Source organism: Hylobates moloch, unplaced genomic scaffold (assembly GCF_009828535.3).
Source record: "Hylobates moloch isolate HMO894 unplaced genomic scaffold, HMol_V3 SCAFFOLD_14, whole genome shotgun sequence".
NCBI lineage: Eukaryota > Metazoa > Chordata > Mammalia > Primates > Hylobatidae > Hylobates > Hylobates moloch.
The window spans coordinates 4861910-4879436 of NW_026652289.1; the positions used below are offsets into that span (position 1 = coordinate 4861910).

Sequence of the window (17527 nt, forward strand, 5' to 3'; positions counted from 1 at the left end):
TGTGATTTTTGACTTGAACTTTCTTTTCCGACATCTTTTACAGCAAATGAAGAAAGAAATTCATGTAATCTTTCTTGTCTGTACCCCTGAACAAAGCTGAATGATTTTGAGGCACTCTTTCCATCTCAAACTTGGGTTTTAAAACAAATCAGTAATGATATTTATTCTATTGTCTTTTTATTAAGGAATCTATATGTTTATCATTTGGAACATACAGGAAAACATGAAGAAGAAAAGAAAATGACCCATAATGATGATCACTGGTGTGAATTTCTCTCTGTCTCTCTGTGTGTGTGTGTGTGTGTGTGTGTGTGTGTGTATTCAGAGACAGAGTCTCACTCTCACTCTGTCACCCAGGCTGTAGTGCATGGTGCAGTCGTGGCTCACTGCAGCCTCAAACTCCTGGGCTCAAGGGATCCTCCTGCTTCAGCCACCTGAGTAGCTAGGATTACAGGTGTGCAACACCATGTTGCCCAGTCTGGTCTTGAACTCCTGGGCTCAAGCGATCCTTCTGCTTCAGTCTCCAGAGTCACTGGGATTACAGGTATGAGTCACTGAACCTGGCTACATTTTTAAAAAGTTTCTTTGCTTTATTAAATTCCTCTTCAAGGCTTAACAGAGCAATGGAAGCTCATGATAATCAGGGAAACAAGAAGAAAAGAGAATCACTCAGGCTCCTTTCTTGGTGGGGAGTGGAGAGGCTGGGAAACACAATGACAGCGAACCATAGGAAGCAGGGGGCATGGCCACTGGATCTGAAAGGGACCAGCTAATGGTCACTAAGCGTCCAAGGCCTGGGCTTGCGCGATAGCCTCAGGTATCTCCATCACTTCCACAGCACTCATTCATTCAGTGAGATGTCATTTATTAAGCAGTTACAATGCTGCAGGTGCTGTGCAAGAGACTGGACATACAAAAGAAGAATTTGACCTGGACCTTCCCCCTCTGGGGTCTCATAATCTTGTAGGGGGAAGGGAATACAAATAGAAATTAGCAAAGAATGGTAGCAGTATCTTAGGACACTGTAACTGTGTGCTACAGGACCCAAGGACTGGAGAGCCATCCCTTCGTGAAGGTCAGGGAAGAGCTGGGTGGTGGAGAGAGCTGAGCCTGTGTGGACCCCTGATGCATGCTCTGATGCTGAGGGAGTACAGTAGAGATGGACACAGATAGTGACAGAAGAGTCTGGCCCCAAAGCAGAAGTGGCATCCCGCACCGACTCCCCTTAGAATGAATGAGACGCACAAGAAAACGACCACAGGCATCGCCGCCCTTCAGTGGATCTCTTTGCTGGAGAATTGACAGAGTGCGTGCCGCGCCTGAGTGAGCCGGTAAATTCTCTCCTTAAGGATTCTTCTCTTGGTGGCAGTCTCACTCTGCTCTTGAAGCAGCCAGGAATAGCGACTTTTTTCCTGTAGTATCTGCATCATGGCTTTCTGCAAGCAGTCACCATTCTCTCGGAGCATAAAATACTGAATTATAAATGGGATCTGGTTGGCGAGACGTTTGCTGGTCTCCTGGAAGAGGGAGAAAGAAGGGTTTGCTGGAGTGGTCTTAGCCCAAGGCCTGTGGTTGCAGAGAGAAGTCATGGAGTTCTTGGGTGCGCACATGGTCGCCCTGCGAAGCCCTGGTGGCCTCGCCCAACTCCACTCCAGTGGTCAGCATCAAGCCCCATGAAAGTTCTATTTGCACTGACCCCTCTTTACTTCCAGGCATCCCCTCTAGCACTAAGAAGCCCCCTGGTAGGCTAGCAAGCCCGTATCACCTCTGGGCATCCCCACAGCTCCTCCCTGCTGGAGAAACTCCCCCCGCCAGCCCAGGACTCCCCTGGCTCCCTTCTGGGTGTGCACCAGGGCCGTTTTGAATCTTCATAGGCACAGCCAGTGTGCCTGGCAGCCAGGTGCCCATGGCAGGGAAACCACTCTATTCTGAGTGCGAAAGGGCTTCGGGAGGTGGGTGTCTTTGCAGTTTAATGGCTATTTTTTCTTCCTGGGCACAGTGCTACTTGCATATTGGATAGACAGTCAGAGGCCAAAAAGTTCATTGGGTCACAAAATCTAGGGAAAGGAAATTTCATTCCTATCCTGTGGCGCTGGCAAGTGTGGCACGTTAGTGCCTTCCGAACACCAAGGAAAGCTGGTTTATAGCCACTATCGTTGACGTTTGTTGTATTTTGCTGTATTCTGATCATAGTAATTTTGTAATTCATGGACTGCATATGAAATATAAGGAATTTTGGGGTCAGAATTAATTTTGAGTACACGCTCTGCCACTTTAAAAATTGATTGTGGGCAAATTAATTAAAAGTGCCTTCACAGGGTTCACGTAAAATTATAAACGAGAAAATATATAAGTAGTTTATCATAGTACAAAAGGGCTTAATACATTGTAGTGGTCCCTCCCTCCTTCCCTCAGCAAAGCCTCTCTAGGTTAGCATAGCCCCTACTCAGCTCTGCAAATGCCAGAGACCACGGCTCCTGCCCCTCCGGGAACTCACTGAGAAGTAGGCATTCAGGTGGATGCCTATTTCAGTAAAGGAGGAAACTGAAGACTCATTACTGGGAAGATGAGAGTTCAACTTCATATTCTGTAAAGGCTTCCCCAGAGGGTTAAAAATCTCTTCTCGGACTTTCTTCAGAACAACACTGTAAATCTGATCTTGACAAAAAACCATCTGCTCCATTCTGAACTGAAGTTGGATCATGTTTTCTGCCTTTTCTATGTATTTCACTTTTATGTCTTCAATCTTGCTCTGGTTAGATAAGAAAGACAAACACATCACTTCTTTTTCTTCTTTCCTGTTGGCTTAAACAAATTCGGAAGTACTATTTGAACTCGGAAATAAAATGAATCCGAGGTCAAAGAAGTCCTGAGACTTGAAATGATGATTTTTAGAAAGTCCCACTTCACCCTTTCTGTCCTTATGAACCCGGTTTCCTCACTCCCCACCTGCAGCATACCTTCTCTCCTGCCCTTTCTTCCTCTCTGGCCATCCCTGGTCCCTCCTACACCACCAGCTTTCTGCTCCTTCATCAGGAACAGGCTTAGTCCATACTGTTAGGACGGTGTCAGTCATTCCTGGGGCGCTACCTCTGGTAGAATGGTTCCAGTGCTGACGAACACTGGGATAAAAGTGTGATATACCTGTTTCCCAGGAATCCCAGGACTCCTACGTCACTCATGCAGTCAAGGAAGAAAGAGGTTGGCTGGGCATGGTGGCTCATGCCTGTAATCCCAGCAGTTTGGGAGGCCGAGGAGGGTGGATCACTTGAGGTCAGGAGTTCGAGACCAACCTGGCCAACATCGTGAAACCTCATCTCTACTAAAAATACAAAATTAGCTGGGTGTGGTGGCACATGCCTGTAATCCCAGCTATTTGGGAGGCTGAGGCAGGAGAATGGCTTGAACCTGGGAGGCAGAGGTTGCAGTGAGCTATCACGCCATTGCACTCCAGTCTGGATGACAAGAGCGAAACTCTGTCTCAAAAAGGCCAGGCGTGGTGGCTCATTCCTGTAATCCCAGCACTTTGGGAGGCTGAGGCAGGTGGGTCACCTGAGGTCAGGAGTTCAAGACCAGCTTGGCCAACATGACGAAACCCCATCTCTACTAAAAATACACAAATTAGCCGGGTATGGTGGCGGGCGCCTGTAATCCCAGCTACTTGGGAGGCTGAGGCAGGAGAATCACTTGAACCCAGGAGGCAGATATTGCAGTAAGCCGAGATGGCGCCAGTGCACTCCAGCCTGGGTGACAGAGTGAGACTCCATCTCAAAAAAAAAAAAGGAAAGAAAGAGGTGATGTAGCAGAGAAGGGGGGTCACAGGGTCACTGCCACGGACTGAACATTTGTGTCCCCCACCCCCCAATTTACATGTTGAAACCAAAGTAGAAAGGTAATGGTATTGGGAGGTGGGAGGCAATTAGTCCTGAGGGTAGAGCCTCATGAATGTGACTGAGGCCCTTATAAAGGAACCCCAGAGAGGGCTCTTTCCACCATATGAGGATGTACAAGAAGGTGGTGGCCGTCCGCAACCTGAAAGAGAGCCCTCACTGCCACCTGACCATGCCCACACACTGATCTCAGGCTCCCAGCTTCTGGAACCATGAGAAACAAATTTTTATTGTTAATAAGACACATCCAGTCTGTGGGACTTTGTGATAGAAGCTTGAACTAAGACTGTCATGTCCTGGCTTTGGGTTTCTTTTTCTTTTTTTCTTTTTGAGATGGAGTCTCGCTTTGTTGCCCAGGCTGCAGTGCAGTGGCACAATCTCGACTCACTGTAACCTCCGCCTCCCACGTTCAAGTGATTTCTGGCTAATTTTTGTATTTTTAGTAGAGAGAAGGGTTTCACCAGGTTGGCCAGGCTGGTCTCGAACTCCTGACCTTAAGTGATCTGCCCGCCTCGGCCTCCCAAAGTTCTAGGATTACAGGCATGAGCCACCACACCTGGCCTAGGCTTTTGAGTTTCAAATGGACTTTTTAAAACTGAAGGCAGAAGCAGTGGCTTGAGAGTGAAAGAGTGAGTTTCAGAGATGAAGTTTCACAGGTGCTGGTTCGTTCATTCTTTCTTTTTTTTTTTTTCTTTTTGGAGTATATGTGACAACTGTGAAAGAAAAATAGACTCTTGGGACCCCAAACTTACTATACCAAAGGGAAAGTTAACTGTCTTCCTTTTGTTCTCAAACAGAAGCTGCGATTTCACATGCGCACTTTATCCGATGTAAAATGTAGATTTACTGAGTGCGAGATGAATGCATGATTGACTTTCTCTCCGCGCCTTTCTTTTCACATATAACACATAGATTCACTGAGTGCTGGTCAGAGCCTTACACGAGGGTGACCTCTGCCTTACTGCCTCATTGCCTACCCTCCTTCCTTCTTTCTTCCCCACCTGCTCGCTCTTTCCTTTTAAAATACTGAAGTTACCCTAAACCCTTTTTAGGAAAAGCACAGGTCACAGATCGCACTGGAACTTGTGTTTCTTTTTCCCAGGTACATCCTCGACCTGGGCAAAATAAACCTCAGATTGAGGCAGATCTGCCTCAGTCACTTTTCGGTCTACACAACAAAGGACAGTAAACCCTCTGGGAGCAGAACTGGCCTGTGCCGCACTCCTCAAGATTTGTGACACAGGAGGCAGCGAGCCCCCCAGGTTCTGTTGTGGCTGAGGGCAGTGTTCAGGCCATAGCCTGGAGAGTCCTGCAGTCCCTGGTGTGGAGCCAGGAGCTGCTGCAAGGCTGTGTCTATCCAAGGGCAGCACAAAAGAGGTGAAGGCCCTTGGTGGATGCCAGAGTTCCCATGGCCCCGAGCAGTTGGGCCTGCGGCCGAGTGTTTCCTGTGTTCCAGCGGGGCTGGGCAGGAGCTCAGGGACCAAGGGGACCAAGGCCCGGGAAGGACAGTGGACATCTTGGTGACTGGGGACCAGGCAGGTCACCCACCCCATGAGCAGGCATCCGGGACTCAGACACAGCCCCTGACAAAGTGAGCAGGAGTCAGAGCTGAGATTTAATTTTCACCAACAGGCAAAAAGGGTGAAAGAAGAAATTAATTTACATGACAGAACAATGACAGAAATTGTCCTTCTTGCTTGCCTGCACTATGGAATGAGATTTTAATCCACTAGCCCAGGCCTGGGCAGAAGAGGAATTTTATCTACAGCCCAAGTGGCACATGCCCTCTCTTGCCTTTGCTGAAGGTAGTAACTCGGGGGAAGAGTTGCTAAGTAGAAACCCACAGAGCTATGGCAACATCTTTGAGTCAAACATACAAATTTAGGAGTAGGACTAGTAAACAATGCCGTGCTTTATGATTGAAAAAGATTCAGCCTACCAGCCAGTCCTCGGTGGAGCCCCATGTCCTGCGTAAGGTCGTGCAGAACAGATGGCAGGGCATGGGCCTCCTTTCATTTCTCCTGGAGAGTGAAGCTGCCTCCTGAGCAGAAGCCAGGCAGGCAGGTGCTTCTGGAGTCGCCAGCCCCGCCAGCCTCGCCAGCCCTGCCAGCCCCGCCAGCCCCGCCAGCCCCGCCAGCCTGCCATTGCATCCCTGGCCTCGTGGTTCCAAACAACAGTGAATATCCAACTTCTCTCAAGGTTAAACAGCCAGTCAGTGGTCCAGGTGACTAGCAAGCAAACTCTGGGTGCTTACCTGAACAGTTTGGTTAAGGTTGAAAAATTCGCCAAAATGTTTTTTGGCCATGTTAATGAAAGCTTGCCGGATAATTTCTGACCAAAAAAAAAAAAAAAAAAGGAGAGGAAGAAGAAGAAAACATCAGTAAAATGCAAGCAGAAATAAAACTGGTTAAAGACACAGGGAGGATGACTGACGATACACTGACCCATTCCAGGAGACTGAGTTCCCTAGACCTGCAGACCACGGTAGGAGAGGGTGGGACGTCATTCCAGGGACACACAATCCAGCCCTCATGCAACCTGGGCAGGTCCTGTCCATTTCCCATGCCTGTGTGCATGTTAGCCTCTGACTATTCCTTACATCAGGGGTCCCCAACCCCTGGGCTGGAGCAGTTCCAGTCCGTGTCCGGCAGGAGGTGTGCAGTGAGCTAGTGGGCATTGCTGCCTGAGCCCCACCTCTTTTCAGATCTGCGGTGGCACTAGATTCTCACAGGAGCACAAACCCTGTTGTGAACTGCACATGCAAGGGAGCTAGGTTGTGTGTTCCCTATGAGAATCTAATGCCTGATGATCTGTCACTGTCTCCCATCACCCCCAGATGGGACCATCTAGTTGCAGGAAGACAAGCTGAGGGCTCCCACCATAATGACGATTCTACATGATGGTGAGCTGTGTAATTATTTCATTATATATTACAATGTAATAATAATAGAAATAAAGTGCACAATAAATGTAATGCAGTTGAATCATCCCAGAGCCATCCCTCTTACCCCTCACTGGTCTGTGGAAAAATTGTCTTCCGTGAAAGCAGTCTCTGGTGCCATAAAGACTGGGGACCGCTGCCTCACGCAGCTGTGTTGGGGGCTGCGTATGATACAGATGAAGCACATGTGCACCCTCTGCCTGCCCCCCAAAGACAAGAGAAACCATCCTCCCCGCCTCCTCCATGTGTTTGAAGGACAGCGATGGAAAGCTCCCATGGCACTCAGCGTGCTTCCCCATCTCCTGGAAACCTCAGTACGAGTTCTCAGGCAGAGGGGCAGAATCTGCAGCTCTGACCAGCTCCCAGGCCTTGCCAGTGCTGCTGGCTCACAGACCACACCAAGTAGCAATCTAGCACACCAGTGAGTGTGTCTGCAGGCTGTGTTTGGTAACTCCATTCCAATCTCTCCCTCCAAGGCACTGGGGTCTATGGAAGGTACGAGAGTGATGGTTTGGGAGTCCTGCTTGAAAGTCCTCACCCATGGCTTTCTGGAGCATGCTAAGGGCAGGCTCCACCAGCTGCTGGATGTACTGATGCACGATGGTCTCAAATGTCTTGTAGTTGACAAATCCCGGAAGCTCCTTGCCTCGATACTGCTTTTCATATTTTTCAACTTCTTCGTGGATAATATTTTTAACTGCAACATCAAACAGACCTCCATGGTGAATTCTAATAATTCTGCAGACGTCATAAAGCTAGCAACAGTTTTTTAAAGTCTTGCTCCTCACTGTATGCAGAGGCAGTGCTGCAAAGTGGAGTTTTGTTCACAATGAGAAAAATATTCATGGTCTAATAACAGGAGTTTCAGAAATACTGACTTTTGGGGGAAAAAAATCTTATTCTATGAAAATGTGTTTCAGTTGAAAGTCATCACCCCAAGAGAGAAGTTATTGTTTCTAACTGGTAGGAAAAAAAAAAAAACCTGATTAGAGGCCAGGTGTGGTGGCTCACACCTGTAATATCATCACTTTGGGAGGTCGAGGTGGGAGGATCCCTTGAGGCCAGGAGTCCGAGACCAGCCTGGGCAACATAACAAGATCCTGTCTGTACGAAAATAAAAAAAAGATGAGCCAGGCATGGTGGTATGTGCCTTTAGTCCCAGCTATTTGGGAGTGATCGCACCACTGCGCTCCAGCCTGAGTGACAGCAAGAGCCTGTCTCTGAAAAATAAAAACAAAACTAAACACAAAAATCTGATCAGTTAAATGAATATGGAAACTTAATCTTGTGCCCCTCACCTCCCAAGCATACAGCCACAGTTTACTGTTGGAGGGATCTTACCACGGAGGTAAACAGCGTTGTTTTCTCCAAGTGCCAGAACAAAAACACAACAGCACACACACAATCTCACCTCAAATTGTAATCCCCGTGTGTCAAGAAAGCAACCTGGTGGGAGGTGATTGGGTCATGGGGGTGGTTTTTCTCACGCTGCTCTCATGATAGTGAGTGAGTTCTCACGGGATCTGATAGTTTAAAAGTGTTTGGGGGCTGGGAGCGGTGGCTCATGCCTGTAATCCCAGCATTTCGGGAGGCGGAGGAGGGCAGATCACCTGAGGTCGGGAGTTCGAGACCAGCCTGGTCAACGTGGCAAAACCCCATCCCTACTAAAGTAAAGTACAAAAATCAGCTGGGTGTGGCGGCATGCAACTGTAATCCGAGCTACTTGGAAGGCTGAGGCAGGAGAATTGCTTGAACCTGGGAGGCTGAGGTTGCAATAAGCCGAGATCACACCACTGCACTCCAGCCTGGGCAACAAGAGTGAAACTCCATCTCAAAATAAATAAATAAATAAATAAAGTGTTTGGCAGCTCTCCCTTGCTCTTTCTCCTGCCACCTTGTAAAGAAGGTGCTTGCTTCTCCTTTGCTTTCTGCTATGATTGTAAGTTTTCTGAGGCCTCCCTAGCCATGCGGAACTGTGAGTCCATTAAACCTCCTTTCTTTATAAATTACCCAGTCTCGGGTAGTTTTTTATAGCTGTGTGAAAATGGACACACACACACACACACACACACACACACACACGCCCTACTGGAACCTGGGCTGGAGCACATGGGAATCAGAACTTTGCCAGGTGAAGCCAGCAGGCTCTTGTCAAACCAAGAATCTCTCTGATCTTGAATTAGGGGCAAAGAGAAGGGGGATTGGGATGAGTGGAATTGTTTGGGTGACCTGGGCACATTTTAGCAGTTAAAAAACTGCTACTTCATCTAGTCTTTACTTATTGCTAAAACCAGATCATCACACCCTAGACTTTCCAGAGGGGAAGATGGTAAACAATTTCATATGGATTCCCCCCTCCCCTGGTCCCCTGGCACCCATGCTGAGCTCTGTCTCAATGCCACCAAAATAAATAAATATCCCAGGTCACTTTTTCTACCAGGCTGATGTTTAGCTGCTACTAATGAAGGCTCCGTGTCTGGTGTGTCCACAACAGGCACCACAGCCAGCTGGCAGCTGTGCACTCATTAACAGTGGCTGCAGAACCTTCATGTGGGGCTGGCCCCAAGAGTCATCTAGACCCCTGCTTTGGGCACAGGCTTCCCTCCAGGCACTCAGGATAGCCGCCCTGAGGTACCCTGGGCTGCTCTGCGAATTCCTCAGGTGGGCGTGGAATGCCATTTCGCCTCAAAATCAAGAAGCAAGGCCAGGCACAGTGGCTCACCTCTATAATCCCAGCGCTTTGGGAGGCTGCGGCAGGTGGATTGCTTGAGCCTAGGAGTTCAAGAGCAGCCTGCGCAATGGTGGTGAAAACCTATCTCTACAAAAAAGTACAAAAATTAGCTGGGTATGGTGGTTCATGCCTGTGGTCCCAACTACTCAGGAGGCTGAGGTGGGAGAATCACTTGAGCCCGGGAGGTTGTGGCCGCAGTGAGTCATGATTGCACCACTACACTCCAGCCTAGGCAACAGAGGGAGACCCTGTCTCAACAAAACAAAACAAAATCAAGACACAAGAGGACATCAGAGGCAGTGGAATTGCCCTGTGTTGAGTTGCTAAGGTCGATGCCCCATATTTCTGGGTCTTGGTCGTTGAGAGACAGTTGCTGATTACCAAGGGTTCCACAGTCTTAGATGGGCATGTTCCACTCTTGGCACACTTATCATGTGCTGGAGGTAGCCTCTGGTCTGGGTAAATACCACCCTGTTTTGTGGGGAGCCCTGCCCAGAACTTACCTTTTTGGGTATTAGTTGCAAGTATGCCTACCCAGTTTTTAAAATCCTCTCTGATTTTGTTGTATAAACGGGTCTCATTCTCCCTTACAACTTCTTCTCCTTCTACTAACTTTTCGATGTCCTGATTAAACATCTTGATTTTCTGAAAATGATATAAAGTCAATAGTCTTTGCGGAAATCATATGAAAGAACTGGGACCGGCGTTGCAAGATGTCCACCCGCCCACCTTCATCTCATGGGTGAGGAAGGGGAAGGGCAGCTGTGGGGCCACCAGGGAAGGATGCAGTGTCACGTAGAGCCCCGCGGAAATCCTCACCTCAATCAGAAAGAACATCTTGTCGGCCTCCTGGCTGGGGATGTCGGCCCCGCAACGCCGCAGCTCCTCGGTCGCCTTCTGGTGGCTCTCCCTTATTTGTTCTTCTAACAACGGGAGCGATTTCTAAACAAAACAATTGCAAACAATCAAACTGCGGCTTAAGAGATTGGCCAACTGATTTCTTTGGTATATGGGTAGGAGCCATTTAAAGCATTCAGGAAGATCTGGAATTTTTGTTATTTTGTGAATCTCAGTGAGATGGAAACTGGCCAAGGAGCCCAAAGAGAGTTTTGCATGCAACAGGCATGTCCCATAGCTTGGACGGCCCGGCTTGGAATTTTGCATTCTGCTGTGCAACTGGAGTGGTGAGGAATTGGGTGGTGGACAGTTTTTACTTTTGTTTTGTGGCTGTTGTTTGATTTGGCTTGGTGCCTTGTATTTCCAGAACAAGAACACTTGAATATAATGTGCAATGTCTTAGTAAAATGGGTTTTTGGTGACAATGTGAGTGTTATAAACTGGTAAACACTATGTCTTGGGGTTGGCGACACACTCCACACCTCAATTAATCCCCACACTGTCGTATGCTGCCTCTTTTTTGCCACGGAGGAAACTAAGGCTCAGAGAATCCGATTACTTGCTATCTTCACAGACCTAGTGAGCAGCAGTGGCAAATCACACCCTGCCTACAACCTCCCCAGCCCTGCTCGTAAATGCTGCAGGTGAAGACACCTTGGGGAGCAATGACCCCAGTTCCCACCCTGGTGGACAAGGTTGCTGCAGCCCCTGGGCTGGGGGAGCTCCCTGGGACTTGGAGGTGGTTTGTGGGTTAGCATGTCAAGGCAACACAGGTCACACCAGGAAATTGATAAGGTCTCCTAGGCTCTTTTTTGGGAGACAGTTTGTATCTGTAGGCAAAGTGTATTAACTTCTGATATTTCAAATTGTCATTGTTATAATTGAGTCTATTTAAAATTTAAAAATTAATTTAAAATATTATACATTTTAAATTAAAGTATTTGTGTTGGAAAAAAGTTATAAAAATGAAACTTTTTTTTGCAAAAAACAGATGTTTTTCTTAATTAGACAGGGATATAGCTTTCAGAAACCTCTTCTGCAAACTTAGTGAATTCCACGGGAATCAGTGATCCTCAAAGTAGGTTCCCAGGAACACCTGGGACCTTAGAAATGCAAATCTATGGGTCTTACCCTAGACCTTCTAAGTCAGAAACTCTGGGGCTGAGGCCCAGGAATCTAAATTTTTTTTTTTTTTTTTTTTTTGAGACAGAGCCTCACTCTGTCACCCAGGCTGGAGTGCAGTGGTGCTATCTCAGATCACTGCAACCTCCGCCTTCCGGGTTCAAGCCATTCTCCTGCCTCAGCCTCCAGAGCAGCTGGGACTACAGGTGCACAACACCACGCTGGCTAATTTTTGTGTTTTAAGTAGAGACGGGGTTTCACCATGTTGGCCAGGTTGGTCACCATGTTGGCCAGGCCACTCCTGACCTCAGGTGACCCACCTGCTCCAGCCTCCCAAAGTGCTGAGATTACATGTGTAAGCCACCTTGCCTGGTGGAATCTAATTGTAACAAACTTTCCAGGTAATTCTTGTGTGCCTTAAAGTTGGAGAACCACTGGCTCCTTCTAACCAAATTTTCTTTGAGTATGTGCTTCCTGGCTCAAGTAAGTCATTGCTTTTGTCTGATATACAATTTAGCATGGGCCAAGTCCTAGGATCTGGAATCGTCTTTGCTCTAAGGGTACACTTAAATCTTTCCATGTTGCTTGGCCTCATTTGTGAAGGTTTAGGTAAGCACTAAAAATATTCAATTTCTCAATAACCACCAAACCAAAGTTTTTCTTTAATTGATGATGTCATGAGGCCCTTGTCTGTAGTTGTCTGCTTTTGAGAATCCATAAAAATGGATTTATTTCTTACAAATCAATTATTTCTTAGAAGTTTGAGGCTAGAAAATTTTTTTTTAGATGCAATTTTGCTGTTGTTGCCCAGGCTGGAGTGCAATGGCACGATCTTGGCTCACCACAATCTCCACCTTCTGGGTTCAAGAGATTCTCCTGCCTCAGCCTCCCCAGTAGCTGGGATTACAGGCATGTGCCACCATGCCCAGCTAATTTTGTATTTTTAGTAGAGATGGAGTTTTTCCATGTTGGTCAGGCTGGTCTTGAACTCTTGACTTCAGGTGATCCACTGGCTTTAGCCTCCCAAAGTGCTGGGATTACAGGCATGAGTCACCATGCCTGGCAAGAAAAATTTTTTATACCAGGAAGTATTAACAACATACTGAAAGAAGAAAACTTGTTCTCTCAGTGGTCACTCCTTTTTATATTGCTAAACTGTTTCCTTCTCTTCCCCCGCCCCCCCTCCGTGGACCAATTCAACCCTTTGTTTTGACACTATGTACTTGTTGCTTCCCCAGTTTGGAAGTTCTTCCAGTGAGCCTGTGACAGTGAGTGAGACAGTGTTCAGAGGGTACTTGTTCGCTTGTTTGGACAGATCAGTGGGGCATCTTAGCCAACTCCAGACCAAGAGAGTGACCTGGGCATGCTGTATCGATCACTTGTCACCCAACCCACGTGGCTCACTTGGATGTGCATGATGAGTTCCGTGGTAAGTCTTTCTGCCAGTCGGGGAACCGTGGCTGACCCCTCCTCCAGGAGAACTCTGAAATGAGACAGACACTCATGCATTCAGGAAGGACTCGTGTACCATCTTGCTAGTACCGGACTTTGTACTTGGTAGGTGAGCCCAGCTCCCCGGGGCAGCAAGTGCCATCAGAAAAGCCAAGTGGTACATGAGAAAGACACTTGCCACCAGCCTGCATCCAGGCAACCATGGGCCAGGAAGCTTCCTTCCCTCCTGCCTATCATCCCCACAAACTCATGAGGTAGGTCATCTTAGCTACAGGAAAACAAACCCAGCCTCACGGAGATTAAGTGAGTTGCCCAGATTAGTATTTTATTTCTCACCACAAAAGTATATACGGTGCTTACTAAGTGCCAGGCACCAATCTAAGGGCTTTATAAATGTTAACACATTTAGTCATTTAACAACCCACTTTAGAGCAAGAAAGGCTGAGACACAGAAAGGTTAAGCAGCTTGCTGCATTTGCTTGCTGCAGCCACACAGCAGGCAGCATAGCTGCAGCATGTTTGCCAATAGCAGGAATTTAGGATGAAGCACACAGGATTATTCCCCAGCACTGCCAGTGCCTCTTACTGCAAGGGCCGGCTCCCAGCAAGTAGGCATGCAAGGATTTCAGGTTTCTCAAAGACCTTGAGAAGCGGTTTGCAAAGGGAGGTCCCTGTACTGGCAACATTAGCCTCAACCAGGAGGAACCTGTGAGAAACAGGAAGTCTTGGGCACCTCCCCCGACCTCAGGGCAGGGCAGGGCAGAGCTAGCGCAATTTTAAGGAACTCTCCAGAGAGTCTGCTGCTCAATCAGCATGGAGAACCATGGGCCTGATTATTCTGAAATCTTCTCCCAGCTCGGCGAGGAGAGTTTTCTTCTCCTCATGCCCTCCAGTGCTATTGAAAACAGTGTGTTTCATCCACTCAGAGCAGGAGCAGAGAGGAAGAAAGAAGGAACCGGGTGGCGGTTACTGAGTGCTGGCTGTTGGCGCTCAAGACCTTTGTGTATGTCGTGTTATTTAATCCTAACCACAATCTTGTGAGGCAGTAGTAGTAGGATCCCCTGGAGAAGATGGGAAAGCCAAAATTCAGAGAACGTGGCCCATATTGTAAGATCACATAGTTAGCAAGCCGTAGACCTGCTCGGCCCAAATTCACTGTTTTCCCATTAGCTCTCCTTCAAGCAGGAGTGACCTCTGTGCTCCTGGATCATTCAGGAATAACAAGTTCCAGAATGAAGGGGAAAAGTGGTCCATTCAATGAGAACAATCCCAGCATCCTACAAACTACAGAGTCTCTATAGGATAATTTCTATTTAATAAAGCCAGTTATTATTAAATTTCTATTTAATAAAAACAAGCGACGTGCTGGCAAATGGCTGTGGGCACTGGAGGCTCTAAAAACATGGAGAGTTCCATCGAGCAGTTTTCCTGTGTGCCGTTTACAGTGGTAAACACGGGGTTCTGGAAGTTAGGTGCTCTGTGTTCAGTCCTGTTCTCATTCACTATTTGCTTGACCTCATTATTCTTATCTATGAAAATGGGGGACACTTCACCTGCCTTATGTATCTCTTAATATAAGGACTCAAATCAGAAAGCAAGTGAAAACATTTTGGGAAACCAAAGAGTTCTATGCTTTATGTCATGACACATTCCAGTTTTTAATCAGCACCATCATTAGAATCTAAGAAACAATAATTTGTCTAAATAAGCCAAGAAATTTAACACAAAAATAAGGTGAGGCTAGGTTATACTACCTTGTGTAATTTGTGCATATGCTTTGGTCATGATCGTGGCCAACTCTGGCAGATGGGCTAGCTTTCATGGAGTCTAATTCCAGGGCTTTCCTGAAGAGTCTCACCTGAAATATGGATGTGTTTGAAAGAATATAATTTCTTTCTTGGTTGCCTCTGCCAAGCTCAGCCTGTTTGTGATCTCCTGCTGGCCCCGGCACTTCACCATCATGTAGCCCTTCTTGAGGGGGTACGTGAGGTTCTGCACCACATTCATGACACTTTTCTCAGTGCCCTTGTCCATTAGATCTGGTTTGGTCAGGATCCCTGTGAGATGGTTAAAGAAGGGAAATGGAAAGGTCAGTGATCCCCTCAAACAGATTTGACTCCTACTGGACTATGGGCTCCTTTTTTGGCCAACAAGGTCTTCTGCAGTCTTGATCCTCCAGTGCCTCATTCCTTCCTCATTCCCTCATTGCCCCTCTTCTTTGCATTCCTATTGGCTCACTATCTCACCCTCTCACTCAGTTCATTCAGTGTCTTCGCTAGTTGACTTAACAAATATTTCTTGGATGCCTACTGGGTGCCCAGCACTAAGGCAGCATGCATGGTTAGAATGGACTGGCTCCATGCACCACGTTTCCAAGAACGCCTTGTTCCCTACTGAGGGGAGTCCCTCTCTAATGTCTCCTGAACAGACTCACTCTGCTCCCTCTTGTGGGCACCTCCTCTGATCTCCTCCTTCCCACTTTCCTCTCCCCCTCCTCTGTCCCCACTCCTTCCTGCTTGCACTGGATTGAAAACTTTGAATTCCAAGTGCTTTTTTTTTGTTTATGTTGCTTGAGGGTCAAATTGCCACTGCATTTCTTGTTTGTGTGTGTTGAAAAGCACCTTTCTTTCATCCTTCCTTCCTTCCTTCCTTGCTTCCTTCCTTCCTCTCTCTTTCTCTCTCTTTCTTTCTTTTTTGAGATGGAGTCTCGCTCTGTTGCCCAGAGTGGAGTGCAGTGGCTCACTGCAACCTCCGCCTCCCTGGTTCAAACGATTCTCCTGCCTCAGCCTCCTGAGTAGTGGGGACTACAGGCGTGTGCTACCACGCCCAGCTAATTTTTGTATTTTTAGTAGAGATGAGGTTTCACCATGTTGGCCAGGCTGGTCTCAAACTCCTGACCTCATGATCCACCCACCTCAGCCTCCCAAAGTGCTGGGATTACAGGCATGAGCCACCGTGCCCGGCCTTATCTTCTGTTATTTTGTCGCTCGTTTTAATTTGTGGGTAAGTCTGGCTATCTGGTCTACTATTCTTGAACCTCTCTTTCCAGATAAATTAATCTAGTAATATACAAGAAATAAAGAAGAATGGATATTGATAAGAGCTATGCAGAGAGTTAACATAAAGTGATGCGCTGACTAATGACTGTGGGCAGAGATGCGTGATGCAGTCTCAGGGTGGGTGGATAGGGAGGGCCTCTCTCAGAAGGCAACATTTGGACTGAGATCTGAATGAAGGGAGGAGTCAGCCTAGTGGGGATGGAGAAGGAGCACTCCAGACCCTGGGTGAGAGGGAGTAGGGATGGCACAGCCTTATTGGAGGGTCATGAGCAAGGCAGAGAGCGGTGGGAACTGAGATCAGAGAGGCAGGCAGGGCCAGGTCACCTGGGGCTCTGCTTTCTAGATAAAGGAGTCTGGGGTTTATATGCATGTGAGATGGCAGCAGGAGAGAATGTAAACAGGGAGGGGCATGACCCGATTGACATGTTCGGAGGCCAGTGGAGAGGGCACTGCCATGGGCAAGGTGAGTGCTAGAACAGTAGGAGAATGTTTGAGCAGTCCAGGCAGGAGACCATGGTGGCTTGGTCTAGGCAGTGACAGTGGGGATGGAGAGGAGTGGATGGATTTGGCACCCGTTTTGGAGGCAGAGTCACCAGGACTTCAGATACATTAGACTTGGAGGCAAGGGGAGGGAGGACTCAAGTGGGACCCTTTGATTTGGCTTTAGAACTGGGTGGGCAGTTGGGTTCTGTGAATGAGGTGGGGAAGCCTTGGGGAGGAGGAGAATCAGGATGGAGTACAAAACCAAGAGTTCTGTTTTGGTCATGTTTAACTGGAGACATTGTCCAGACAGCTAAATTGAGTTGTCCAGTTAAGCAAGGTCAGGGTTACAGATACGGATTTGGGAGTCACTGGCATGTAGATGGGATTACAAACCACAGCTGGATAAGATCACTTAATGTGATAATGCGTTGATAGAAGGAGAGCCCAGAACCAAGTTTTCCATACTTAGAGGCCTGAGAATTGAAGAGGCATGGAGACAAGGAGTCTAAGAATGTGACTTCCAGCTGGCCAGTGACGGAAGCAACCCGAGAGAGAGAGAATGGTGAAGGAAGGAGGGAGGTTCAGGAAGAAGGGAGTGGGCAAGCGGGGTGACTGCTGCTGAGAAAGGAGAGGCAAGGACAGAGATGTGACCATGTGCTCCTCAGTGCAGAGGGTGTGGGTGACCTCGACAGGAGCAGTCTCTGTCTTAAGAGGGGACAGGAGCTTGGCTGAAGCCGAGGGAGTAGACAACGTCCATTTAGCAATGGACAGGTGGGGAACCAGCTTAGTGAGGGCCTGAAAATATTGAGCCACTGTTCTTTTTGAAACTTGATATTCTCTAAGCCACTGTTATATTATCATCAAATCTGCTCTATTCTCATCCTTTGGAAGTATTGTGTAGTCACTCAATTTTCTTTTTTTTTTTCTTTTCTTTCTTTTTTTTTTTTTTTTT

General features: G+C 47.6%; 1 protein-coding gene across 2 annotated transcripts in view; it reads right to left on the reverse strand.

Moving 5' to 3' along the window:
• Nucleotides 1-489: 489 nt before the first annotated feature.
• The window catches only part of MX2 (MX dynamin like GTPase 2), a 44829-nt gene continuing 27791 nt past the window's right edge, over nt 490-17527 (reverse strand). For both annotated transcript variants that reach the window (XM_032175228.2, XM_058427821.1), the window contains exons 7-14: nt 14892-15090; nt 12986-13064; nt 10382-10504; nt 10066-10207; nt 7370-7528; nt 6145-6221; nt 2498-2752; nt 490-1517 (exon numbers count right to left, since the gene is read on the reverse strand). In XM_032175228.2, the coding sequence (XP_032031119.1) occupies nt 1275-1517; nt 2498-2752; nt 6145-6221; nt 7370-7528; nt 10066-10207; nt 10382-10504; nt 12986-13064; nt 14892-15090 (1277 nt within the window). In that variant the 3' untranslated portion in view covers nt 490-1274. The remainder of the gene's footprint in view (nt 1518-2497; nt 2753-6144; nt 6222-7369; nt 7529-10065; nt 10208-10381; nt 10505-12985; nt 13065-14891; nt 15091-17527) is intronic.